We start from the raw sequence: 27,402 nt of genomic DNA on the forward strand, positions 1-27,402 counted from the left end.
GTTTCTCTGGCTTTTCAGTTACTAATTGATCCAAGGATCTCATCCAGCCATTTCTATCTTTATGATTCCTCATACTGAGTATTTCCAGCTCTTCTAACTACTGTTTAATAGGATGCCAGTTTCATTCATCTTATACGTCTAATGCTATACAGTATGCAATTACATTAGTGTGCGTGCAAATGTTATTGTTCTTAGTTAAACAGGAACAGACTGGCATGAGGCAAGCACACCTAACTTTCGGAACAGACGTATACAACACAAAGGAAGTATTGCAATTTTTAAATTGATGCAAGACATGTCTTGCCGGGACTTACAGATACAAAAGATTAACACTTGTACAAATAAGCTTCATTACACTCCTGGCATTTTTCTTAACTCCACCCATACTTACTATCTCATATTGCCAGCACGCCTTGTGAATCTTCTAATAGGCTGCACACAACTTTCATCTGTAAGGGAGCCTAGATCTTCTGGCTCTGCTACTACAAGCGTGCCAGCACTATGCAAATTCTAGGTTTCAGTTCTAACCCTCTCTGCACCCTTCTCCACCATTACAATAGACAATAGATGTATTCACTATCACTATTCACGCATGTCATTCAATACCAAAAAGTACTAGGGTAGTTGATTTATGGTCAAATGGAATTTAATCATATGTAAGTATTTACAGGAGGGTTCTGATACTTGTGCGAGAATGTGCAACATGTAAAATGTCACTTTAGAACACAAGAACAGTTACGAGAGGAAGCCATTCGACGCATCTGGTAGTCAGAAGCTTATAGATCCAAGAATCTCATCCGGCCTTTTATTGAAGGAAGCCAACATATGTGCTTTAACACATGCCTTCCCTTTGTGTGTTTTTGTCAATTTGGTTCAAGCACTGGTCTTCTAAGTAACAGTGGCAACCAGTCATAAAATATTAATAAGAACACCGTTAAAAATTTACAGCATCAACATCTTCTGAAACAATCAAAGACAAAGCAAGACAACCTTCTGGCCAGATAGTGTACTTTATCAGCTGTTAAAATATTCTGTTTCGCTCCACAGGCACATATGATATATTTTAGAGGATCAAAGTGGATGAGCAGCCAAGAACCGCTCAAAGCAGTTCCTCTCAGACAACACAGCTTTCCAGCTGAGCCCCTCAGGAATTCCACAGCATTTCAGGCATCTCGTGCTGCGTCAGTGGACAGTGCTCCCACGTCTCATACAGGTGACAGCTGCCTTTTTCAGGAAACTGCAGAAACTGCTCTTTTTCTTTTACAAACAGCTGCACAGTTACTCAGAAATAACCCTCTAGGTTAATCATCTAGTCTTTCTAAAAGGTCACCTTCCTTTGGAAATTTGTTTAAAAATAACATTAAATAATCACACGTAAAAGTTAATTACATGTAACCGACTTCCATAATTACTTTTTGTCATTGCACAGTACTTTAAGCAGAGTGCTTTTAAACCCACAATAACATTATCATGTACTATGTACACACAGCTGTGAAAATGTCTAACAAGTTGAGAATATTCTACTAAATTAAATATTAATTTATACTCTTAACATTATGGATTACGTGCCAGTAAATGCATTCTGACAATCCAGATCAAAGCCACTGAAACATTAAAGTAAAACATCAAATGCTAGATGAGTTACTGTCTCTAATCTGCTTAAGACAGCAGACTGCACAGATTCAACTTTGACTAAGTTACAACATTTTCAACTGAATACATTTGGGCTTCCTTCAGGCCTTGTCTTGTGCTAGTGGATATCCTGGAGCATTGACTTAACTCCTGTTCTTCTTTTGCTCAGTGTAATTAGAACAGTACTTGTGTATCCAGACAGTGGTTATGAAAATTGCACTGGCTGTGCCACTACATGCATAAACTGGAGCAAGTTCCACTAATTGAAAGGCCTCAATTTCTTTCAGGGATAAGATCAAAGTGGAAAGAAAGAGAAAACAACAGAGTGCGTAATAAATTCACAGGCATCCACCAAAGCCAGTCTTGGCTGGCTTTCGTCTGCTATTGTTTTCACAGAGAACTCTCTTCTTGGGCACAATACAAACACTGTTACCTAAGAATCACTGTGATGCAGATGGCATCAGTATCCATATTCAAAAGAAACGTCACTATTCCCAGATCAATCTGAGCAAAAGAAATAGAAAAGAGCTTCGTGCCTCATTAGCTGTTGTATTGTTTTTAGCACCAAAGAAATCAGACAAGAGGTGCTGCTCCATCTCTACATAAAAGCAGAGCAGCGTTAAAGACAACACATCTAAGTTTGTTAATGTGGCTGCATGACTGTGACCAAGAGGCAAGTTAATTTTTTGTCTTTTTTTATATAGCTGGCACTGTGCCTTGGCCTATATAAGGGGGGGATTTATGTCTCAGCAGATGGTCTTACTTGCTGTCTTTTATAAGTAGATCTTGTAAACAATCAGTTTATGTAAAAACAGAACTTGTGCGTAGTACATCATCAGTTTTTGATGGTCACACTGGGGGATTAAGTGTTCACTTCAAAGAATCTTCTCATTAATATCCATGTCAGTGCAAGAATCTTACTGAAAAACATCTATGGCATGCTGCGTCTCCATAACCAAATGGTTCCGAGACTTTTATCATCCATGGCAGACACTGGAGAATGCGTTACAAATTTCTTTTCCCTTCTGTGCTTTTTAAAGAAAGCCATGCTTCCCGGTGTCAGCAGCTGTCTGTCTTTACCCAATTCATAATTCGTAGGTGAGGCAACCGTGGTGACATTTTCCATGACCTTGTCCCCAACCAGAAGGAAGTGGAATGATTGCTGGGAAGTGTGTCTTTTCCAGGGAGGAGAGCGGGATTCCAGCTTGTTGTTTCCATGCAGAAGGAAGCCACAGCTGGGCATCCGGAAGGGAAAGCAGAAGCCTCAGCATAGCCTACTGCTTTTATCCCCGGCAGGGAAGGCAAGAGCAATCTGCATAAATCAACTCCTGACACGTGTGCTCCGAAAGACAAGCACTCCACCCACCCTCCCTTGTGCTGAAGACGCTTTCCAAATCGCCCCCCAGGCCCCAGACTTCCTCCCCTCCGTTTGAAACACCGACCCATCAAGGACTACACTTCCACCTACCAGCTCAAAGATCACATCCTGCAGCTCACAGCTTCAGACCATCACAATGTTCGGACTTCCAAAGCAGAACAAGGGCTCACGTGCTGTCAGTTGTTTTTTATTGGGGACAGAACACTTTGAAACTTGCTCCAAACTGCAACACAGTCATTCTGAAGTTTAATTATTTGATATCCTTAAAATGTTGAGCATCATTGACATTACCCCTGAGAATTCAGGAATATAGTCGTTAGTGGTTGATGTTTCTCTTTTTTTTCTAAAAGCTGTTTGTTTTAGTTACTGCCTCTTAAAAACGTATATTAACATGAACAGCTCGACCCTGGGCTACACTGCTTCAAACTGGACCAAGGAGGAGTGCATTGGGAAAAAAAACACAAAACTGTTGCCTCACTTTAGACCTTGAAAAGTAATGTAATCAAGTTCATTCCGCTTCCTCCATGGTCACAAGTAACATCAATAACAAGGATGTTGCGTCAACTGGTCAGTCATATGCCTCAACTTGCAGGGCGCTGCTGAACGTCAGCTCTGACTAGAACCTTCAAAAGACAAGTGAGGACATTTTCTGCATTAACATGTTGAAGGAAACTCCACTCCATGTTTAAAACATATGTTGCGCATAAATACCATGAAGCCTGGCAGCAGGGCAGTAAACGTAAGAAAAATAACAGTTGTTTTGTCTGTACAAAGCAACCTTATCTGAAAAAGAAGGTATCAAGGTCTGTTGATACTGCTTTATTGTAAAGTACTGAAAGGCTTCTTTACCAAACCTTTGTGTCTGAGCTGAAGCCCACTGTCTAAAGCATGTTAGCACCCCCAGACTGTTGAACCAGGGTCCCAGGCAGAAGTCAGCATAAAAAAACATTTTCTTTCAAAAGCGTCCCCGTCCTCTTCCTCGGGAAGGCCTGCTCTGGAGATGGCCGGCCGCTCGTCTCAGCCTCTTCCTCTCTTGGTGGTGCTGCCGTTCAGCTTCCTGCTGCTTCTCCTGCTGCTCAGACTAAGGAAAGAAAGGGCTGTCAGTACAACGCAGTGCTGCTGATCGATCTGACTTCGGCTGCTGGATATTGTCGTCCCTAAGCATTCAGAGGAGGTCGCTCCGAGCCTGGCGCGAGTGACGTGGAACTAAAGGAAAGTCACCTCGCGCTTTGTTGTGAGCACAGAAAAAAAAAAGTGCTGCACAAACTGGACTGCAGTCAACATGCAACTTCATTCTGGATAGCTTCCCAGTCTAATTCAGTCCCTGGATTAACAATGCCAAAGCCACATATAGCACTTAAAATTGATAACTGTATAATCCCATGTGTTCGCAGGCATCTTTTGCTGCCTTTGGGAGGATGCCTGTAATTTACTATAATATTAGTGTTTTAAGATTTAATTCTAAAGCACATTTTCTTAAAGATTCCCTCTGTGCATTTGTAACTGCGAGACACAATGCTTGCTATAAAAGCTCATGAAAAAAATGATCTTTTGATCTTAAAAAATAATTCAAAAAAAAAAATATTTTTTAAATTAATCCAGGGATTGTCTTTTTACCACTCCGCCCACACTAAAATAAGGAAAACTGAAAGAAGGAAATCACAATTGTCGGGCAGTAGCATTATGCCGCCTTGCTTTACATTTAGTTATTCCATAGGAAGATGATGAGAGACTTGTGTAACCACTTTGACTAGATAGCACAGCTGGGCTTTAATGGAAATCCTGGAAACCAGGCACTTACCAGGATTGCATTACATTCACCTATGCCATAGATGGCGAGAGTGTCTACTACAGCACTGGGGTATAGTAGGGTATCGCTTTTTGCTCAGCACTGACTAAACATAGAGCAGTAAACTTACACCACTGTATGAACATAGCCCCAGACTGCCATGGTGCAGGTGCAGCAGTGGGTTTCTTCCCTATTGTAGGTATAGTATGTTACCACATATGATCTCTGCTGCCCAACCCAATAACCCCAGAATTCCATTTCCTATGAGTTTCCAATTGTCAACTTTTGGATTTACTTCACAACAGAGGTCATATTCCACTAGAAGGAGGAGAGAAAGTAAAAAACAAGTCTCCACGATCTCTCAACCAATGAGGAGGAAGCACAGGCACAAACCTACGAGAAGTTCACACCACTTATAAAATCAATACATATTAAATAATGATAATAATTAGAAAGTATTCTGTATTGCTTTTATTATAATAGTTAGATGTTTACAGCACTTTAGCTATTTTTTTAAATAGGGATTTAGGCCCATTATACAGTCTACTGAAAAAGAGCTATCCTGAAGAAATCCTGATGCATACACTAGCCTTTTGTTCCATCAACCTGGGATTTTCTGGTATACGCCTGAATTGTGATCTTTCATTTCAGCAACTTGAGTTAAGATCCTGCACTGGCAATTCTATTCTAAGTTTTAAAGAGTCTAATTGTAATTTTGACAGAGAGAAAAAATTGTTATAAACTTAAAAAAAAAAATCACCTTCTTCAGTTTGAATGTCAGCTGTTTGCTGCCCACTGTGGTGTCAGAGACACTGAGCGTTCCAGATTTCTCTTCGAGTTTCAAACGATCTTCAAGCGTAGTTCTAGAGGAGAAAGCAGATGTGAAAACAATATTAATGAATATTATTTCAAAAGCAGGATGAAAATTTATCTTCATAAGAAGACGTTATATATGTCTTTGGTTGTTTGAAGACGTATTTTGAAGAAAAAATCAATTTGTGATTAACAGGCAAAATCACAAAGGCTTTGGTCTTGAAAATTATATGCCTTCAAAATACTGGGAACTTTGATGTCCTTTTAAATCAACTTGGAATGCAAGAAGATTTATACAAAACATCTTCTTTTAAAAACATAGTGTATAAAGTATTCTGAAGGACTCTTTTGTATATCTTTTACTGTAAAACTGGAAAGAACCGCGTGATTATTCAAATACTTCGAATTTTTAGTACCCACTGTTAATTTTGTTATGCCCCCCCAATGTGGAGTCAGCAGTTATGCATTTTTCACTTCTCGGCTTGCATTCTCCACAGGGTGGGGATAAAGAAGTGCAGACAGAATCCTCTGACTGGCTCATTTTCAGTCACTCATCTTTTCATACTTCACAGTCACCACAGCAGAACACCAGAAGTTTAGGCAGCAACACACCAACAGCACCCGAGAGTCGGCAGGGGTCACCGTGTCACTGAGAGAGCCCTCGCCAACTAACCCCACCCCAAACCCCAGAGAAATTTGTTAAAGAACACTAAATTAGTATACAGTAGACGTAATAATTCCCTTGAAGAAAATACTGCGTGCACGATACTACGAGTACTATTAATAAATGACTGAGACTATATTCAGCTCCATGTCGCACTCCATATAGAAAGTGGAAGACTTCTTTTGAAACTGCATCCAGCACTAAATGTAGATGCTGGCAGAGATCCAAAATGTAAAAATACTCTCACACCAGTGCTTGTAAGGGCCCGATCAATACTTGTGTTCATTAAGAACCAGAAAACCAATAGCATTCCATAAATTAGGGACTAGATAAAATACCAGTGTGAAAGAGGCCCATATATTTTCCCATAGGTCACCGTAGAATGTGTAAAAATTGCTGACATAATTCAGCATTGCTTAACAGCACACAAGCCTTCCAAAACCAACAATTAGGTTAACAAGACTAGATTCTGTCTGGTTAAATTAAAATACTTGATTTAAAAGTATATTTTGAAAAGAAGTATTCAAAGCAATTTCATAGAAAAAAATCAAATTACACAAGTCTGATGATTGTTTTTTTTTTTTTTGCTTGTGAAAGGCACCATTGTGTGCCCTTTAGTGTTTGACATTCATTCTTCCTTCTGACAGAAAAAGCACAAACGTCTTCGCTGGAAATTGGGGAATTCAACAAAACCGTCGGGGACAGTCACAGCTTAGATACAGAGGGGTGAATCAGGAAACTGGATATGGAGATACGAATCCCACTCACTTCTTCAGCTTCTGCTTCCGAGCCGTGTCTTTGAAACTGCGGAACTCCTCGCCAGCCTTGATCTCGAAGAATCTGGGCTCCAGGCTGGTCCGTCGGTCCTCCAGCTTCTTCTCCCGCCGCCTGGCCTTCTCCTCCTGGCGCAGCAGCTTCCGCTGCTGCCTCACCTCCTCCACCCAGCTCTTGTCATCATCGGAGCTGTCCGAGCTCTCCTCCTCGCTGGCTTTCCCCTCGGGCTCTTCCTCTTCCTCCTGGGAACACGAGGAAACAGGCTCACAACTAGACTCCCGCCCCGACCTGAAGACGGGTTTCTACCTGATACTTCATTTGCTGGAAATCTGGCACACAAAAAAAAATGCTCAAACTGCTTTTTACGCCAGCAATGAAGTCGATGTTTTTACACAACAGCACCACTTACAATCATTCATCATGAGAAGCATGTTCCAGAAGCACACGGTGCCAGGCAGGACTGTGCCCTGGACAGGATGCCAGTCCATTAAAGGGCCTCATTCACATTCACGCACACGCACACGCACACGCACACGCACACGCACACGCACACGCACACGCAGAGACAAGTGAAAGACTCCCATCAGCCCAGCTAGCATGCCTTCGAAAGAAGGGAGGAAACAGAGCGCCTGTGAAAACCCATACCAACCCAGGGAGGACATTCAGGCTCCACACATAAGGTGAGCCAAAAATAACTGAAGAAAAAAAATAGCTATAACTATTTTTGATTAGCTTCTACCCTCCTTCAAGATGGAACTGTACAACTCAAGAGACTCAACTACTCATTACAGAAACATTCTATTAGAACGTACAGTAACAAACATTTACTTGCTTTTTTCCCCAGTAAGAGTCTCATATAATGTATTTTGTAGGTGTCTCTTAAACTCACAAGACATCCTTGAAAACATTTAGCCAGCAAGCAAACTGTAGAATTGGAATAGCACTGTAATTATCAGAATTACAAGGTTCAAGAAATTGTAGCTACCAGACTTCTGAGAAACGCTGCACACAAAACAGATCTTTCCTCGGAGCTGCCGGTACAATTACAAACCAATCCAACAACAAATTCTCTAATAATGTGTTCTGAGTCAACTCATACAGGCCAGACTCTTGAGGGAAAGGAATTGGTCTGTCCATTTAATGTGTGGACAAAGGAAGATGTGAGAAGAACGCTGGGCAGAAGACTGCAGAGACAAAAGGCTTCACAGAATTGGTGATCAGAAACCACCTATCCTCCCACTTGTTCTAATCATGCATGAAAAAAAACATGCGACACAGCCTTTATTCGTAATTCTTGCACAATGCATTAAACAGAAACTGCAGTATCTGAAAATCACAAACTCACAGGAGTAAGGAAGATGTCAATGTAAAAGCAAAAGCCCATCACAGTGTGTGCTTTGTCTTGCAGATACCATTATCTTCTCTAATGTTTCACTATGGTCTCCTCTTTCACTCTGTACATAGGGCACCGTCTTGCCACATTTTTTACTTTTGTTTTTGCCTTCCTTCATTGACTTAATGCCTGTGAGTTTCTGAGTCTCTTAAGAACTGAATGTGGTGAAACTAAAACCGACCATTCTCTAATGCGATATTACCGATCAGTATTTGCACACAATTTAGATAAATATTGCATTAAAATGTACAATGTAATTCCTGACAAATCCCTTAATTTTTATGGAAAAAATGGTTTTGAAGGCAATAGCATTTAACTGAAAGCATACTGCCTCATTCATCCGACTGCACCCTTATCACATTCATTAGGAATTGACCCTGAAAATGCAAATGTTAAAGACTTGCAGAGTTCTCTTGGAGAGCATCAAAACTCCACATTCACTGATCAAACCCACAGACTGTAGGAGGTCTTCCAGCTGGCACACTCTCCATCTTAAAAGCATCCATCAGCACAAGCAAAGAGCAGCCCAGAATCTAAAACAACGCTTCCGAGAAATCTCTCCGATTTTTCATTGCCATTGGGCGGGACAGGTTAGGATTTAAATAACTGTTTCAGTTCTGCACACATCCCTTACTAATGTTCATAACACGGTGGCTGGGTACAAAATTATAGATAAGTATTTGAAATATGAGAACACGAAAGAAAAAACAGTGGTACAAACGTCCTAATTTGTACTTGGCATCTTATACTAAACAGGGAGAAAAGCACCAAGCATTTTCCTGGCACATTTATAATGCATGTCTGAGAGTGAACGATGCAAATCTTGAAGGGAATAAAATAACTCAGGACACTAGAAACGGGGATGTTTGGGCTGTTAAGCTATCAGGACTGTCATTACCTGCAAAGGAGCCTCCTGCTGCTCCAGCATTCTGAGCTTCTTTTTCCTTTTCTGGTTGACCTTCGACACAATGGGATTAAGCAGCCGGAACTCCTCACTCATCTCGTCCACCTGGTAATCTGGGTTCTCGAACATCACCTTGAAGCGATCATCACTAAGGATGCTTGGCATACGCTGCATGAAAGAAGTAGAACAGAAATGAAGAAGGAGAACGCCAAATAATGGGGAAGTTTAATTAAATGCATGATGACGGGATTATAAGACTTTAAGTGAAAAAGAGTCTTTCACAATCATCTTGGTGTCTCATGAAATCATCCATTAAAATGAAATGGTTTTAGTCCTGATTCCCCAAAATAAAGGTTAAGGCAAGACTTTTCAGTTGACTTAATTTCAGTCAGAATGCAGAGAAAAAGGTCTATACCAGGATTACCAGAAAAATTCCAAGAAGTGTGTTACACAGAAACACTTTAAAACAAAACCAAAATAAACTATGCTCATTAAATGGAAGTAAAGTATTTCAAAATCCTACGGGTGACAAAGAACACCACCCTAGACCACTATATCAGGATCATGACATGCCCCAGGAGAAGAAGGCAGGGAAAACCCGGAAGAACTCTGAAATGTCATTGTCAGGAGAAGCTGCTCACCTTCCCTTTCTTTTTCTTCAAGAGATCTTCATCTTCCCCTTCTTCCATTAGCTTCATTGCCAGCTCCTTGTTGACACTCGGCAGTTTCTGTTTCACAACACACAGATAAAGGGAAATCCGAACTAAAACATATGCCAGACAAATGTTCATACGCAAGGGCAATATTGTTTTGTGCTGTATTCTAACAAGACTATTCCCTACGCAAATTATGAAGACAATTGTGGCTCTTGGCCATGTCACACTGTTCATGTATAAAAGAACACCAAAGCTTCGACCCACAGTAGTGATCATTCACTTCATCTTTCAGTTTTTTTATTTTGTTACCTGCGTAACTAAACTGATATGAAGAAACGGAAGAATGACTATTAAATAACTTCAAGAATAAGGTACTGAAAACGGTGAACTTAAATAGATTAAAATAAACAGTCTTATAATTAATAAAGGAGAGCAGGAAAGAAAACAGCAATTCCTTCAAGGTCTCTCCCGCTTCCCAGGATACTGCACCTTTATTTGCACTCTTTGTGTCCTGGTGTCTTCTATCTTCTGTCGAATCTTATCCTTGCGATATTCATCGTAGGCAAATGGGTTGGCCATGGACTTCACCTAAAAGTACAGCAAATGTACCCAATTGTATAAGGACTGTATGGTATTTAAACACAGTAGTTATAGCTACATATTTACAGAAAAAAAAGGTTCACGCAAAGTACCATATTTAAAAAATGAAAACTTAATCAGAATGAGTTGGTTCCTGACCTTATTTTACCAGAGGTACAATACAATAGATGTTTATTTTAAATAGTTATAAATCTGAACCATGCTCCCACAATCATACACAAATAAAAGAATTATAGAAGTGGACAGACCTTATGGTACAATCGAATATCCATGAAGAATCCATGCATGTAAGCTCGAAGAAGTGGGGATCCAATCAGATGTGCAAGGCCTATAAATTCAAGTAGAATTTAGATTCCAAGGCTCATTTAAAGCCATACTCCACATCTAAATACACAAAATTTGCAATGGCTGTGAATATAAAGGAATGTGCAGTGCTTTTGAAAGGTAATAATACTGCTATTATAATTATGATAAAGGCTGCTTTCTAAATTCAGTTTGGGTTTACAAATAATTAAAGCAGAGAACACATTAATGCCAAGCTCTTAGTATTTCAAGTACCATTATAATCCTCAATGTACACTGCACAAAAGCACACACAGACTTTGGTCCTGAACATCTTTTATCTTTTTTTCACAACGTCAGCTCCTACATCTGAAAACCGAATCCTGATTGCTAGTTTCATAATTGCCAGTGGGATTAGCAATTGCTTCTGTCTTCCACGTGGCATTGTAATTAATACTCCCTTAAAATGCAACAGAAGCTGTGAAGTAAAACTCACTGTCCATTTCCAATTCATTATAAAGCTCTACAATAAAATGAAACCTACATATCTATTTATTCACTTTTCCAACTGTTTTCTAACCGCTTTATCCAGTACAATTGAAAACAGGCCACCCTTTATTCAGCTTTCCTTGTTACCGATTTTAAAACAAGTAGCTTAACTACTGGATTGGTTTCTGTTTACTATCACTGTTTTGAAAGTGGTCAAGAAAAGCCTACAGCCATGCCAGTTCCAACCTGACAGCACAGAAATACGTGTACAAATTCAGTTTAGCATGTAAAAGTAGGGAGGAGAGTACAAGAAATAATATGCCTTGGAGCACTCATTCACTGTGTGCTGACGTGTGCAACTGCTATTAACTTGTACTGTTCATGTGGCGGAATATTTCATTGACGTTGTAACTTGAGGGAGGCGGCAGAAGCAGTGACTCTGACAAAGGATGAAGGGCACTCACAAATACAGCAGTAATATTTACTCAAGGTGTGCTGCATGGTGTAACATTGGTTCAATCATCCATTTACAAAACTGAAAAGAATGACTGCCCAGCTTTTTGTACAATTTTTTTACGATTCCTCAATATATCTGGTTTGGACTCGAATATACCACCTCTTAATAAAAAAACCCCACTGAAAATGACTGTTTCAAAGATTTTTTACATCGCATTATTGTTGTCTGGCTTCAGGGGATTGAGATCTGGCTAACTGCAGGCTTTTTAGCAGGAGCAGGCTGCTTTCAGTGCGATTCTGTTGCTCTGAGCTGCAGGGAGATTACGTAACAGAACATTCCAAAGAGGTAACTAGTGCCTTGGCTCACCCAGGTTTTCCAAGTCCTTTCTGGTGACGAATTTGTAGTCATCGTACACCGTGGTTTCTGGGTTCTCCTCCAGCTCCTCTGTGAGGTTGTCCAAGAAAGAACACCAGCGTGGAGCTGGTCCCAGAGCCTAGAATAAAAGGGGCAACCCATGGCAACAACTCCAAAGATGGCTTTTAAAAGTATTAGTCTACAAAACAGGGTTTAAAAAATGCATTTTGTTTTATTTTCTGTTTCAGTATTTGCTGGAAAATGTTTAAAAAGTGTTAGGAGTGTAAAACCATGATCTTACAATGGTTCGATGCATTCAGTGCACTTTAGATGCTACTGTTTTTGTTTCTGTTTATTATTAATGTACAGACGTGCATCGCAGTGCAAAATGTTCAGATAGTAACACACAACAAGCTAGCTAGCTTCTAGTGACAACCTCCTAATGTTGCATGAATAGGCTGAGAGATTCTATTGCAAAGCCGTTCTTCCCCCACTGCTGTGTCAGCATTTTCTCCCAGCTTGTGCTACAAGTCATATCAAAGAGAAGTGCCTCATCTTGTTCTAATTCTTAGACGTTTTTTTAAAAAGCACTAAAATAATAAAATGTGAGATACTCAGCCTTACCTCATAATAACAAAGTAGAATTTAAACAATTAAGCAACAATCTTACCAGTGATATTAAGAATTGAAAATATCCACAAAAAGCTTTCACTCACTTTTTTAAATTAATCATTTTTAGTTAGTTTTTCAACACATCTGTAAGTAGCAGTTTTCTTTAGATAAGTTGTATTGTCTATGTTCTACCCCTTAAAAGTACAATAATTTCTATTCTTTTTTTCCCATCAAAAGAAATATTATAATATGAACTTATAAAATCTTACGGGAATGTAAAATGTATTCATTTTGGGATCCTCATTAGCCGTAAAAAGCATACCTGTAACAAAAAAACCATTATTGTTAAGTCTATTCTATTTTCACAACCTTGAACAAGGAAACTAATGTTCCTAATACTAGAATAAATTCCAGAGATGGATGGTGGGGTTTAAAAAAGCAAAACTACCAGATTTGAACAATGGATTTTAAAAATATTCTCTCTCTCATTACAAACAAAATGCTCAGGTGAACAAGCTGCTATTTACTTTATTGTAATTGAACTAAAGTAGGCAGCAGTGAGGAGTAGTGGTCAGTGCTCTAGACATTTAACTGGATTTGTAACAAATTCCACAGGGGGTGCTGCTGTTGTACTCCGTAACTCTCATTAAGGAAGATAACTTTTTTCCAGATTAGCCAAATATTAGCAGGTGCTGCCACCTGCTGTTTGAAAGGAAGAATCTCAATATACACTGTGTGTAAAGTGTAAGGTTCTTCCTCCATGGGAGAATACGAAGAAAGTTACAGCAGAGAATCAACAGTAATGGTTTGGTTTTTCAAATGTTTTAAAGAAGCAGTTCAGGCACATTGAAAGGAATAATGCATCCAGCCTTCTTCTAACCATTTTTTCCCAATTCAGTTTTGCTGGGAAGCCCTGGACAGGATGCCAGTCCACTGCAGGGCAAACACACTCCATTTCCAGGGCGAGTTTCCCCAGAAGCCAATTATCCTACCAGGATGTTTTTAGACTGTGGGAGGGAACTGGAGCCCCTTGAGAAAACCCATTCGGGAGAATTTAGAAACTCCATTCAGACAGCACTGCTGGTCCACAACTGAAGTCGAGGCAGCATTGCTAACCACTGCACCACTGTCTCCCACATTTACAGAAAGTAAACGTGAATCAAGTACTAGTTACTAACCTAAAAAAAGTTAAAGTTTAAACAGTTACTAAAGGCCAAACCCTTTATGACATGCAAGCAAAGGTGCTATGAAAATCTGACCTTCAAATAAAATCTCTTGACAGATCTCAGAGGGATAAAGTACAGTTTAAGCTAATGTTCCACTCACAAAGTTATATTTTTTATGCAAGCGAGCAGTGTGAAAATCTACACTGTTTAAACAGATGCACAGGCTCAAGTAACAGGGTAAGAGGATATGGTCTTACATGCCAGACCACAGTCCCCTTGCAGTCAGGCTTTGAGTAAGGTTGTCTTTCAATTAACTTCTTCAGCCTCACGATGCCAGAACAGGCCCACTGCATTACTGAAAAAAGGCCTCATCAGAGCCTTTTTTTCATTCAAATGTGGGAAAAGAATGTTCTGTCACTGGCATTATAAATACACAATAAAATATTCAGAAAAATAATATTAACATAGTGTTAAAGAATCTCGATAAAGGGAAACATGTATCATACCAATGGGTGTCCTTGACACATTGTGTGTGATACTTACCAGAATTGGGATACAAACAGATATCATTGATGTCATGCTGTGGTTCTATTGAGGCAAATACTTTTCCCTGAAATTACACAAAATCATGCACACCGTCAAACCTTTCAGTTTTTTTTCCATGAAAGCCTGACACCATGCTTGTACTAGAATCCAGAGTCAGTTAGCCAGATTGTTCCTCCCAAACTTGATTCCCAAGTATACAGTTTCAAACAAGGCAGTAAAACAAACTGTTTTATTTCAAAATTTAACACACAAAATGTTTCCCTATCTAAAAAGATGATGATAATATTTTTTTAGGTAATATGATGTTATTACTTATTACATTATTAGATGATCTCTTAAACAAAAATATTTTATTTCAGATTGTGACAAGCTATAATGCCACATTTAGTAAGCGCAGGGAATATTATTCTGAAGGCTCTGCAGTCTATCAACAACTTTAAAATAATTTCAAAATTATGTTCTTTGTAACAGGTGCATCATGTCAGTGACTGAAATTGGCAACTGAAATTTAATTTATTTTATATTCAATAATCCCACTATTAATTCAGCTGAGAACGACACTTTATTGAGAAAACATTTCAAACTTGTTTGTTTTCCAGTCTGTTACTCATGAAGTATAGAGACTCTTTAACATAACCAGACCCATTTTTTGTTCTGGGATGCAGAGAAAATTGAACACTCTTTATTCTTCTACGTGCTATTTTTAATTTTTTTGTTTACATGTTTTAAAGGCTTTTACAGATGCTTAAAAACTGTTCTGCATCAGATAATGCTACTGAGCACATATCAGATTGTGTTTCTGCCTGTACAACAGTTAGAAGAATGTCTGAAGCAAACATCTAGAGATGAACCTAACTCAACCCACCGTATCTGTGTTCCACATCTTGATAATCTTGGAATCTGCAGACAAAACCAAATCTAATTGGTCCTGAAACTGAATGGCTTTGATCGGGAGCCCATAATAATGATCCTTTACAATAAGTGGGCGACTGGAGCGGAGATCGTACATCAAAACCTTGATGAGAAACAGAAAAAATGTTTAAAGCAGTTTTTATTATCTGTTCTTCTCCACTGAGAGGATACCCATAAATGATCTGACCACAGCTGAAAACAGGCTTATAACGGAAAGCAAAAATAGAAAGCATTCTCAGCCATATTCAATCTCCTAGAATCATTACCTTTAAAATAATAAATACAATATAATAAAAAAGGCTTCAGATTTAGGTTTAGCAAACAGTCTTGTCTGACTTCTAGTTTTAGGAAGTTTTATTATTAAACATTATTATTTCAAACATTGTATTTGTTAGAATACCGTCAACTGCAATCATCCTCATTCTGAAAAAAAATATTTGTTGGGACCTGTGCAGCCAATATATTTAAATAAGTATACTAACAAACACACTCCAAACTAGACTGCAAGGAACTGGGAAGCAGAAACTAAATGCGAGTTGAATGGGCTCAGAGATCAGTGATCAGTCTATAACTCTGTTGAAGTGATTGAAGAGACAACATTCAGTAACTGAGACTTACCGTGGAACCTTTTTTTTTTAACTAGCAGATGTGTTTGAGTTTTTCTTGCAAACAAAATACAGCAAATGAAGGTATGTCACCTTATAAGAAACGTAACTGGTGAAAAAAGTCCTGAGCAAATAAATTGTGCTGTGGGATTAGAGACTCTCTTTATTTGCTTGAACACATACTGTACACAACAGGAACAGATAAGACAGTCATCTAGCAAGCATGAGAGCACCACGTTATCTTTGTTTTTCTACAGAAACTGTATAACAAGGGAAATTATACTTCTTTATTATACTTTTTTTTACAAATCTGTTTTTTACAAGAAAACCCAAAGTAAAATGAAAACAGAAAAATTTAGATCCAAATATCTCAACAAAACTATGCCTTCATTCTTATACTACTTCAACTTGGAGAGAAGACATGTAAAGTAAAAACTATTTGATCGTGTTTTTGGCTGAATAAGCTTATGATTTAGTTTATACTAAACTGATTCACAATTAGAACATCACAATTAGACACTAATTTACACTGCCTTTTCAGATACAGATTGGCGTCTTCATAAAAGTTCATAAAAGCTCAAGCACTTACCTGGCCTGTACTTGTTCCTACTGCCATATGCAGTGCCCCTTTGAATTTCAGGGCAGACACTGATGGCAAACCTTCCACCCTGCAATGGAAAGACAGTTTATGACAACCACTTCGTGATAACACAGCAGAGAAACACAGCTACTCTCCTACTTCTAAGGAAGGGACTGGCCTCTAGTTTTGTAGAAATAACATAATGATATTCTGGATGTTGTTATTTCATTTCAAATGACTTAATTTGGCAAATCACTTGGTTAAAACAGATTGTTTTCATCATCTTACATCACAGATGAGATTATCTATTTTAGGCCTAAGACAATTGATAATTAAAATTTCTTTACTGTACTCGAGCTTAAGTCTAAATTGAAAACCCTGGGGGTGATATTTGATTCAGGCTTGATATTTGATCCACATATGCAGCATATTGTCAAAACATCTTTCTTTCACCTTAGAAATATCGCTAAACTATGCGCTATGTTATCACTGACTGTGGGTGAAAAGCTGATCAACACATTTGTCTTCTCCCAAATTGACTACTGTAATGCTATACCTGCTGGGGTTTCTAAATCCACATTGAACAAACTGCAGTATGTCCAAAATTTGGCAGCCAGTATCCTGACCAAGTCTAGTTCAAGTGATCACATTACTCCTATCCTGGAGTCCTTCCACTGGCTTCCTGTCAAGTTTTGTGTTGACTTCAAATTCCTCACGTTCACCTATAAGACTCTGCGTGGCCTGACACCTCAGTTCCTGTCTGAGCTATTATCGCCCTACTCCCCACCTCGCAACCTTCGCTCTTCTAATTCTGGTCTCCTATCTGTCCTCCAAGCCCATCTACACTTTGAGAAGCCACCTTTAAAGGTGTTGTATAAAATAAAGTTGATTATTATTATTAAAATATTTCTAAAGATCAGCACTATTGCTCCAATTACAACAAATTATTTTTTAATTATGTGGAAGGAACTTACTGTTGCAAGACACGACAACACCAATCTTGCTTTAAATACAGCACACAGTACAAAACTGTAGATTATGATTGGGATAATTTATTCTCAGTTTATCTTCCTACTCACTCAACTGTAGTGGATGATTTTGGACATCATGAGTGGAACACATTGAATGCAAGTCACAATTTATCTGATTAAGATTTTAATGAGAGCAGGCTATAACATTAAGAGATGTGTATGGGAAGCTGTGTCAGTGTGCAAGCTGCATGTATGTACCAAGCAGAGGTTAATTCCATGTTTAAAATCAGACTTAAGAAACAACAACTTTTCAGCTGTGGAGTCCTTTTCAAGTGTGTTATATAAGGTGGAATTAACTTTGACTTCAGCTAGAACAGATGACAGCAGTTTTTTTTAATGCTCAAGTTTCAAGAACAAACAAGCATTTCAGTTGTTTAATTAACTTCAAATGGAATTAACAATGCAACCAGGTTTCTCACTCAACAGGTTCCAGATACAATTCTTCAAAGAAAACCATATTTTTTATGCATTGAAAAACTGATTCATGACAAGCTATAAATTTAGGCAGCTCTTTAGTGAATCTTTGTTGTAGCAGATAGTGTTAGGTGCATTAAACATTTTACTTATCTTTTGTTAAAGACAGTGGGACAGGTTACACTGACAGGTAACCACTGGTCTCATGGCACCACCGCACTTGAGTTATTAATAAAGCTTTTTAATGGTTGGAATTAAACCTACCCAACAGCAACCAGTTATGTTTTCTTGTATCACTTACTGCGTATTTTCTGTGACACTACTTAAAGCACAGTCTAGTAAGCCCACTCGATTCCTTGTCCGTGGATCCCAGCATTCAACATTCCCCTACAGAGACATCGACATTAAACATTACAAGATGAATACAGGTAGTTCTTGATTTACACGGCAAGAAGAATTTATGGGAAACTGCTGCATAACTCAAAAATATATCAATTAAAAACTAATTTTCTTATAAGAATACATGTAAATAGGAGGGTGAATACCAAGTTCACAGTAAACCAGGGGACTGAACTCTCAAAAAACATTACACATTTATTCATGTTTGATATTCATATAGCTGTACTAAAAGTCATGTTTCAATTACATGTTAATGTTATCATATAAAGGTGAGCTTGTTGAATTGAGTGCTTAATTTGGATTTAGGATTTGCAGGTGAATAAACCAGTATTGAATGAAGATGAACCGATTATATATAAAAAAAAGCAGGAATGCACAGCCTTATTAGTGAAGTCCTGTTGTACCTCTGCTGTTCCAGTAGCAAACAGGTAATGGACAGGATTAATATCACACACATTGTTCTCTCTGTAAACAGAAATAACAAAGGGAAAACATTAAATTGTTCCATTATGGAAGGTTTATTTCCTACAAAGCATATATACTGAACATCAATGAAAATTATCACTTGCAATGGTAACTAATTCACAACCATATCAGGAAAACAACAAACTATTTTAGTGGCAGGTTCACTGACACTGAACAGACGTGACAGGTAACTTCATTATCATTTTGTAATTCATCACTCTTTTGTCCTCCACATTGGTGGTGGCAAAGGGGAGACCTCATTATTACTACTACTATTACTACAGTGGAAGCAAAAGGAGCTTCCACCAAGTACTAACTCAAGGGTGTGTACACCTATTTTTTAAAGTTTTCATTTGTAATAACTTTGCAGAATGTTTGAGCATTTGTTTTTGACTTTGATGTTATGTATTACACTGTATAAATAAAGGCAAAATAAATTCTGATATTGGTTTCAGGTACTGGTTAAGCGACCAAATGTGTACTTTGGAAAGGGTGCGCAGACTTTCTATAGCCACCGTGCCCGAGAATTAAATGTACAAACTGCTTAGCAATAAGGATTTCTTAAGATTTTGGTTTTTATCGCTTGTATGAAAATTAAAAAAAAAATCTAAATTAGGTAATAATAAAACAGGGTTCAAGAGAAAAGCATTAAGTACAGTTGGGGTTTTTTAGGATTTTAATTTGTTTTGGAGAATGAAAGTTGACATAGCACTAGCATCCTAATAACACAGTTAGATTTGTAGACATATTCCAAAAAAGGTACTTACACTGCATCTGTTTGTAATGAATTCAGAAATCTCCCCTGTTCTAAATTCAATCTGTACACCTCTGAGCTAGAAAATAAAATTACAAAATCTCTTCAAAAAGGACACTTCTTGACTTTCAATTAAATGAGCATCAGCTATTCAAACAACTATATTGCATCTTTATACAACTGTATTTCAAAATTCTGTTTTGGGACAACAAAAACACACAGGACATGTAACAGTGAAAGTTGTGTTAACTTTACAGTAGTTTCATCTCTTGAAAGGCCATCTAATTCCAACTACCTTTGGCATACAAGTGTGTTTAAATGTATTAAATTTTCAGTGCACGTAATCACCACAGTCAGTGTCCTTACCTTGCTCCAACAAAGTACAAGTCACAGGATGGACTGTGATACGAGAAGTCTCTGCCAAACTTTGGTATTCTCGTCTTGTAGTAATAGCCATTTTGAGAATGAAATTCTACATAGCGGTCGCAATGCAAGAAGACAAGCTAAACAAAAACAAAATAATTCATATTTTTCCTGTCAGATTTAATTACCAATTTAAAATTGTTAAGTTAAGCAACTGAATTACAAAATTATTATAATATGATTGAAGGTAGATGCTCTGGTGTAAGTAATTAACAGGGATTTTGGCTGGTTTATTCTTTTGAGCGATAACTGCATCATCTATATGTGCAAACATTTGTAATGTAACTAGTGTGCATGCAATTCTCTCATGACAAACACAATCTTAGTAATGTGATACAGTAGGCATTAATGACATAAGAATGATGGTGATCTGAAAATTATTTTCACATATATACAGCTACATTTTTTGCTCGGATTGTTATATTGACAAAAGAAAAATACATTTAAAACAGGGTTTTCAATACATGACAAAAAATACCTTCCCATAAATGTAAGACAATGTCAGGAAAAAATCTGTGGTCTACCTAGGTCTACAATATATGAGAATTATTTTTTCTGTATTGTCATATATTGTAGACCTAAAAAGAGCTTCATGAAAATCCAAATAAAAGATTAATATAATCTGATTAAATGTGTTACACAAAACATAATATTAGAATTATTTAAATCATATTAAAAATTATTTCCTCATGTGAATAAATGTCAATTTACTAATTTCCATAATTATATTTGGGGTACACAAACTTTTTCTAGTTTCCAAAACTCAACTGATAATCAATTTTTAATCCTTATTAAATTTCTTCTACATTTTAGGATGGAATTATCCCAAACTTGTTTTTAATTTGATAATGCTCTTTCAAAGGCAAAGAGTGCTTTGCAAAGACACGTACCTTGGAGTAGTCATCAGACAGGATGTCAAAGGCTACAACTGTAAGGAGAAACGAGGCTGTTTAGTGTCCGGAAGACTGCACTTCTTCGATTCCGACCAAATTAAACTACAAGTCAAATCTGAAAGTGTTATTGTCAAGACAAGGCCTGTTTCACTTTGTATCCTTTCCATCAACCTGAAAATATTTAAAAAAAAAGACTTATTATTGTACGTTTTATTTGTTACAGCTATAAGTAACCCAGTCTGGAATAGACAATTGTGTGTCCTTCACCTCTCAGCTCATGACTGGAATCCAATAACCGCACAGCCCACAGGGCCCCTGGATGTTCTGCCCCAACTGCAGGAGACATGTGTCCCATGAGTATATCAGGCCCAAAGCACCCAGGAGGCCACAGAGGTGAGAGAGCACTGACAGACTAATCCCTTCCTACTGGTCTGGGAAACCCTGGGGACGTGTCGTGCCTGTGCTCGGTTGACAGCTTTTACCTGTAGAGCCACTCAGGAGGCCAAGAAAACATTTACAAATAATTTACAAGTGTTTCATTTATGGCACACTGTCAATTCATTGTGCTAGCAGCCATATCACTCTTCAACTCACAACTGGCAACCCACTGAAGCTAAGCAGGTGTGAGCCTGGCCAGTACCTGGATGGGAGACCTCCTGGGAAAAACTGAGGTTGCTGCTGGAAGAGGGGTTAGTGGGGCCTCTCCCGGGCGCTCTCGGGAGACATGCTCTCCCTGCGGTTCCTGTGGGTTTTAATGCCCCAGTATAGTGACGGGGACATTATACTGTAAAAAAGGCGCTGTCCTTCGGATGAGGTATAAAACTGAGGTTCTAACCGTCTGTGGTCAATAAAAATCCCAGGGCGTTTCTCAAAAATAATAGGGATGTATTGGCCATTACCAATCATGGCCTCCTAATAACCCTCATCTATGAACTGGCTTCATCACTCTGTTCTACTCCCCACTGATAGCTGATGTGTGGTGAGCGTTCTGGCGCACTATGGCTGCTGTTGCATCATCCAGGTGGAGCTGCACATTGGTGGTGGTGGAGGGGAGTCCCTATTACCTGTAACACACTATGTAAGTGTAAGGAGTAATAATAATTATTAGCATTAGTGCTATTTTAGGTGGTTTAAGGGCTGAGGATCCAAACATAGCACTAGCAGCCATATCATCCTGCACCCAGCACCCACCCTGCATTCCACCCAGTTTGGAATAGGCTGTCAGGGAAATAATAGGACTGAAAAGTTTATATTTCTACTTATAGTACACATATTTACATTTTTTTTTATTGAGCAGGTTCTGCTGGGTTACTGTCGAGTCAATCACAGCAATATGTGATGTTACATCTTAATTTTAATATAAAAAATGTATCCATATCATACCACACTAACTTTGGACATTTTCATTTTCTCAGAGCATTAGGCGTGGAGCAAATATTTAAGAGAAAAAAAAAACAGCAGAAAGATCTTGGGAGTGAATTGTCTATAGTGTCCCAAACTGCTGACAACATCTTTTCATGCCTATCACAATTTATTTGTTGTGTTATTTGATCAATGTACTAGAGGGGAAACAGCACCATAATTAAAATTTAATCATCGTATTACTTCTTTATTGCAATGGGCTTTCATTACAGAGGTCAATACACAACCTCACCAGTGCGTGGCAAACCCGAACTTGATATCAGCCTTGTGTGAAAAGTATCTGCTTACCATATGACCGAGAGTGCTGTGACTGCACATTTTCTGTACACTTGCCCATGTACTACCTGCATCTTCATCACCAAATGAATGTTCAGTATAATTATATAACCATGATTGTGCCACCGACTTTTCCTATGAACTGAGTTACAAGATTTAATGTATCTGTGGTAATTGGGAAGATTAAAGATTGTGTGGGCAATATAAGAAGAAAAGAAAGAGAAGGCAGTTTCCAAAAGATATTTAAAATCACCAACACTTACTGTCACACATCAGTTACACACTCATGGTTAAGAGCTTCACGAATGAAAAATTGCAACCAACGAAATAAACCTTCTGCTTACCATCGGAGTCGAGGCATCTTTCAAACTTCAAAGACAACTGGTAAGTATCATAACAACGAATCCGGGGCTTATAGGTGCCTGTAAAACAGTGTGATTGAAACATCATGCTTCTAGCACCTGTAGAGCAAAAGCCAACTAAAAATCATTTAAGATGCAGCCCCTAACTTCCAACCTGTGTTTACAGCTTTAAAACTGTTAAAACTTACAAAAGGAAAAATTGCTTCCGAAACAATCACAGATTCACCCAAAAATTAAACAAGTCCTTTAAATATTTCGTACAGATGAGTTAATTACTGATTATTCATTACAATCAGATGAACAGCTTTTGCTTTATTTTGTTGCCTGTTACAAGGCAGGGGAGACAAACGTACTAAAGGAACACTGGAGATTTTATAGCAGTCTCTAAATATCCAGTTTAAGAACAAAGAAATTATTAAATTAAAAAAGGGAAATGCTTTAATTAAGCACATAATGAGTTCAATTAAGTAATTATGGCAGAGGAGAATGGGAATTCAGAAGCCTTCTAACCCTTCAGGAGTGGAGCTCTGTTTTTTTTAAAAAAAAAGTGCGTGCCCCAAGACGTTTATACCTAAAGAAGGTACTAAAAGACATGCCTCCGCAGAGTGTAAGACCCTGCTTGGTTCATAGGAAGTGATGAGAGATGTTAAGTATTGTGGGGATGTGGTGTGACATTACAGCAAGAAAATAGTAATTAATTAACACACTATTTGGAAGTTAACACTACTATAAAAACTGAGATCTAATTAAACATGAGGTAAATTTATTGTCTGCTTGTTTACTTACTGGATAAGTGTTTATTTGTGATAGTTAATATTAACAAAATATTCAGATACTAATGAAGTGGTTGACTAAAATGATTAGTCTGAAACCAACAGGAAAACAATTAAGTAATACAGAGATCTCTTTCTTTAGGTTCTACAAGCCCAGCATCTCTAATACGCTGAATTCATTCTATATTTAAAGTATAATAATCTGAAGATATTGCAGATAAATGAACTGGAAAGCACTCTCAAAGGATGTATTGCCTGTATGTGCTCGAAAACACTACACGTCACTCACCAGCTGCAAGGATATACTGTCCATCGCGTGACACTTTAATGGACGTACTGACTGTGGGCATGTCAAAATCCTGAATGAGCTCAATTCTCCTTCGTATGTCTGAAAAAGAGAGACGTTTTTTAGATTCCTCTATTTTAGAATTCTAAATACAAAGAAAGATTTTATACCTCAACTAATATTATACCTCAGTACTTCAAAACTGTTCCCCTACTTGCAAGCTGTATGTCGCCATTTACTGTATATGCTTTCTTGACTGTACCTTAAAATGTCATTTATGTATGTATTATGAACAGTATTACAATCACAGTGATACCAGTCCTGCTTTCTCTTCCAATTTCCCTGGAGAAATACTCATTCACATAAATATTGTGGGTTCTAATACATGACATAAATTTGGAGACAATTACATTTAGTTGTTCTTGTACAGCATGTCAGAATTCATCCCAACTATTCACTATTCACTTGTCATACTTCCTATAAGCACTGTGTAAATGTCTTGGATATCTTAGATAAAATAAGGAGTTATATATTACAGAATAAAGAATTTAGTTAAAGCCTACACTAGTCTTCTAGTATAGTAATAATAATTCTTTGCATTTTGTGTATATAGCGCTTTACATTCCAAAGGATCCCAAAGCACCTTATATGTCATAGGGAACCCATTTTATCATTAAGTGCTTTATGTGCTAGCTTCCCCACTATAGTTCTATAACAACCTATTATTTATACTGCTTAGTTTGTGTTACATGAAAGCATACCTGACATTTAACAATCAATAATTGGTATTGATCAGTCCTCAAACAATTCAACCGATAAAAAACTAAGGTAAACCATACTTGAGCAGCCAACTTGAAGTGTGGTAGCAGCTAAACCAACTCATTTAATAATCAACACTAATGAAAGTGTTGATGAACTAATGAAACCCATTACTCCTCTCTACACATCCATAGTGCTAAAAGGCCGCTGTTGTACTGGAAAATCTTTTTGTATTGCCGATTTATCATGATTATCACTTAAGCATAAAGTTAATCTATTCTACATCACCTATATTAGTTTAACAAATGCTCCAAGCGTACCGTTCCACACGTTAAAGTGCTATTTAGCATGCTACTGGCCAGGTAACTCTATATAAAATAACTCACAATATCAATCACCAATGTCTAAGCAACTTTAAAATGAATATACTCACCGACATCCTTCTTCTGTAATGCCCTTTTCTTTCGGTCCGAGAGCCACTGTGCAAAGAAGTATATATATATGGGTCACTTAACGAGTGACATTTTGATTCGCATCACAGAACCAACAATGGAAATTACCTAAGTAATGAGGCACGGTTATCATTTCTACATCAGTGTCTTACGTACCAAGAACCTTCATCAAAACGTATTAATGCAGAATGTCGAAATAAAGCAACTGGACACAACGTCACTATTAAAATCCCGAAACAACAAAGGCGTAACAAAATGCAAATTACCAGTTTACAGGCTGGGGTTCTTAATTCAAATTTAATTTTAAAGATATATATCACGGCTTTCCGTATTATACAATAATTTCTCTACACACGTATAGCTTAATTACATGATATCTTGTGTGTAGCTACAAATATACAATACTACGTTTGGTCGATTTACCTCAGGCAACGACTTTCCACAGCTTAAGTTATATATCTTCACGTCATTTACACTGGAAATCTGCATCCTTTCTAATATCAGTCGAACAGCTCATTAATAAAGTCGGATAGAGAGTGAAGACTGTAAATCATGTATGTTCACAGAAATATGGTGCCCACGTTGTTTCACACTCAGAGTATACACACACTTCCCAGTCGGCACTAATACTGGTGACAACAGGAAGCGTGTACGTTTATTAACCTGTCCGTGAAGAAACACCAGGCGAGTCTTTGGCACAGCAAATGTGTCAGGAGGGTGGGGGAAGAGGTGGTTCTTCTGTAACTAAAATTCTGTATATGATTTGCATGTGAGAATACGAGTGCCTTCTGTATACATTTACAGTGGCTAATAAAAACTTTGCAACATTGATTTTTCTTATGTAAAATAACTTTACATTATGTGCTGTGACGTGTACATGCAATAGTTTTAATGTGATGCAAGTGAGCTTTAATTACGCGATCATGAGAATCCCGTAACACGTACATTTTCTTTAAAGGTAGGAATATTGTATGTGATATCAGTAACTGAAGCGACGTTATTTGATTTCGTGGCAAACAACAAAAAACACATAAATATATTTAAGAAAATGTATTTTAATCATTAAAAAGCCGTGCACATACATCAGATAACATGCAAGTCCATAACAAGTCGAGTAAAATCTCCATTGTTTAATGACGAACCTGATGTTTATGTAACGTTTTTTTATTTGTTTGGGGGGAAACAGTGGAGTTCAATAAATTGCCTTTGACACCCTTGCTAGTGTGGTGGTAGAGGGTGTGGGGTCTGTTTATGGAAGCCCAGATGTAGAAGTAAGCGAAAGCGGACGTGAATTGGGAGGAGCAGGTGGACCGCTGCGGCGCAGATGGACCTGCTGCCAGCACACGCCTCTGGGAACAAGTCACCCCACAAGGACAGGGCTTCGATCGTGACACGTAGTGTAATCAACTCACTGGAACCCACTGCTGTTAGGTCAGAAGATACGATTCTCCACCTTAGGTGGACGCATAGGCAATCAGTTTACATACAACGTGAAAGGGTGATCACTGTCTAAAACACAAACCCAAAGAACAGATTGATCGATAGGTTTGTTTAAACGGAACATCCCTTCAATACTGTATGTCAGTAAGAACAACAGCAGTGCGCCCACACAGGTGTAGTGCTATATAAATGATAAAACAGAACTCTTTTGAGCCCCGTCTTCCAACATCAGCCTCCATAATGTGTACTGTTGGACAGGTAATGTCCAAGCTGCTTTTTTATCGGTGGTAGACTCGTACTACTGATCAGATCCCTTTCCTTAAGGAAATAACTCTTCAAAATGCCCATCAGTTTGATTCTTCACTACGTATTAAGTGGTGTTATTTTTTCCATAGGAGTCTTGCTGGTAACTTATGTGCCTTTTTAAATTACAGTATGTGTAACATTTCATATTATAAACTTACTGTCAGCCATCTAAACATTAAACTTTACTATGTCTAAAACTATGATGTCTAGTGAACACTTTGTAATGATTATGTAATAGTGGTGAATAAACCATTTGATTCATTCATACCGTATTAAAAGAATATTGTGAGTATTACAGGTGTATGTATTTTGTTCATAGACGGAAAGATATAGAGATATTA

At 38.0% G+C, this 27,402-nt stretch overlaps 1 protein-coding gene and 1 long non-coding RNA gene across 5 annotated transcripts in view; one reads left to right on the forward strand and one right to left on the reverse strand.

The window, feature by feature from the left end:
* LOC148675148 (uncharacterized) overlaps positions 1–4,600 on the forward strand; it is a 29,377-nt gene extending 24,777 nt beyond the window's left edge. For 3 of the 4 annotated variants that reach the window (XR_015935455.1, XR_015935454.1, XR_015935456.1), the window contains one exon: positions 1,048–4,600. This is a non-coding gene — a long non-coding RNA (uncharacterized LOC148675148). The remainder of the gene's footprint in view (positions 1–1,047) is intronic. The other variant, XR_015935457.1, reaches the window with a different exon arrangement.
* Positions 3,815–25,956, reverse strand: nol10 (nucleolar protein 10). The gene is made up of 21 exons (XM_088626183.1): positions 25,739–25,956; positions 25,297–25,342; positions 24,108–24,206; positions 23,028–23,105; positions 20,983–21,020; positions 20,036–20,172; positions 19,683–19,748; positions 18,855–18,915; positions 18,353–18,438; positions 16,616–16,694; positions 15,375–15,524; positions 14,507–14,573; positions 13,067–13,119; positions 12,198–12,324; positions 10,852–10,931; positions 10,493–10,591; positions 9,989–10,075; positions 9,342–9,515; positions 7,045–7,292; positions 5,560–5,662; positions 3,815–4,091 (listed from the first exon to the last, which is right to left on the reverse strand). The coding sequence occupies exons 1-21, from the start codon at positions 25,802–25,804 to the stop codon at positions 3,966–3,968; spliced, it is 2,070 nt and encodes a 689-aa protein (XP_088482309.1). The 5' UTR covers positions 25,805–25,956; the 3' UTR covers positions 3,815–3,965.
* Between the last annotated feature and the right edge of the window lie 1,446 nt (positions 25,957–27,402).

This window comes from Lepisosteus platostomus, chromosome 3 (genome assembly GCF_059453375.1).
Source record: "Lepisosteus platostomus isolate fLepPlt1 chromosome 3, fLepPlt1.hap1, whole genome shotgun sequence".
NCBI classification, from domain to species: Eukaryota; Metazoa; Chordata; class Actinopteri; order Semionotiformes; family Lepisosteidae; genus Lepisosteus; species Lepisosteus platostomus.

Bases quoted from the DNA above. Each gene is read 5' to 3' on its own strand.
- nol10 (XM_088626183.1), bottom strand. From the start codon at position 25,804: ATGCAGATTTCCAGTGTAAATGACGTGAAGATATATAACTTAAGCTGT. The intron at 25,343-25,738 runs GTAAATCGACCA...TTCTTTGCACAG, and splicing joins GTGGAAAGTCGTTGCCTGAG to TGGCTCTCGGACCGAAAGAA. The intron at 10,076-10,492 runs GTGCAGTATCCT...GTTGTGAAACAG, and splicing joins CACAAAGAGTGCAAATAAAG to AAACTGCCGAGTGTCAACAA.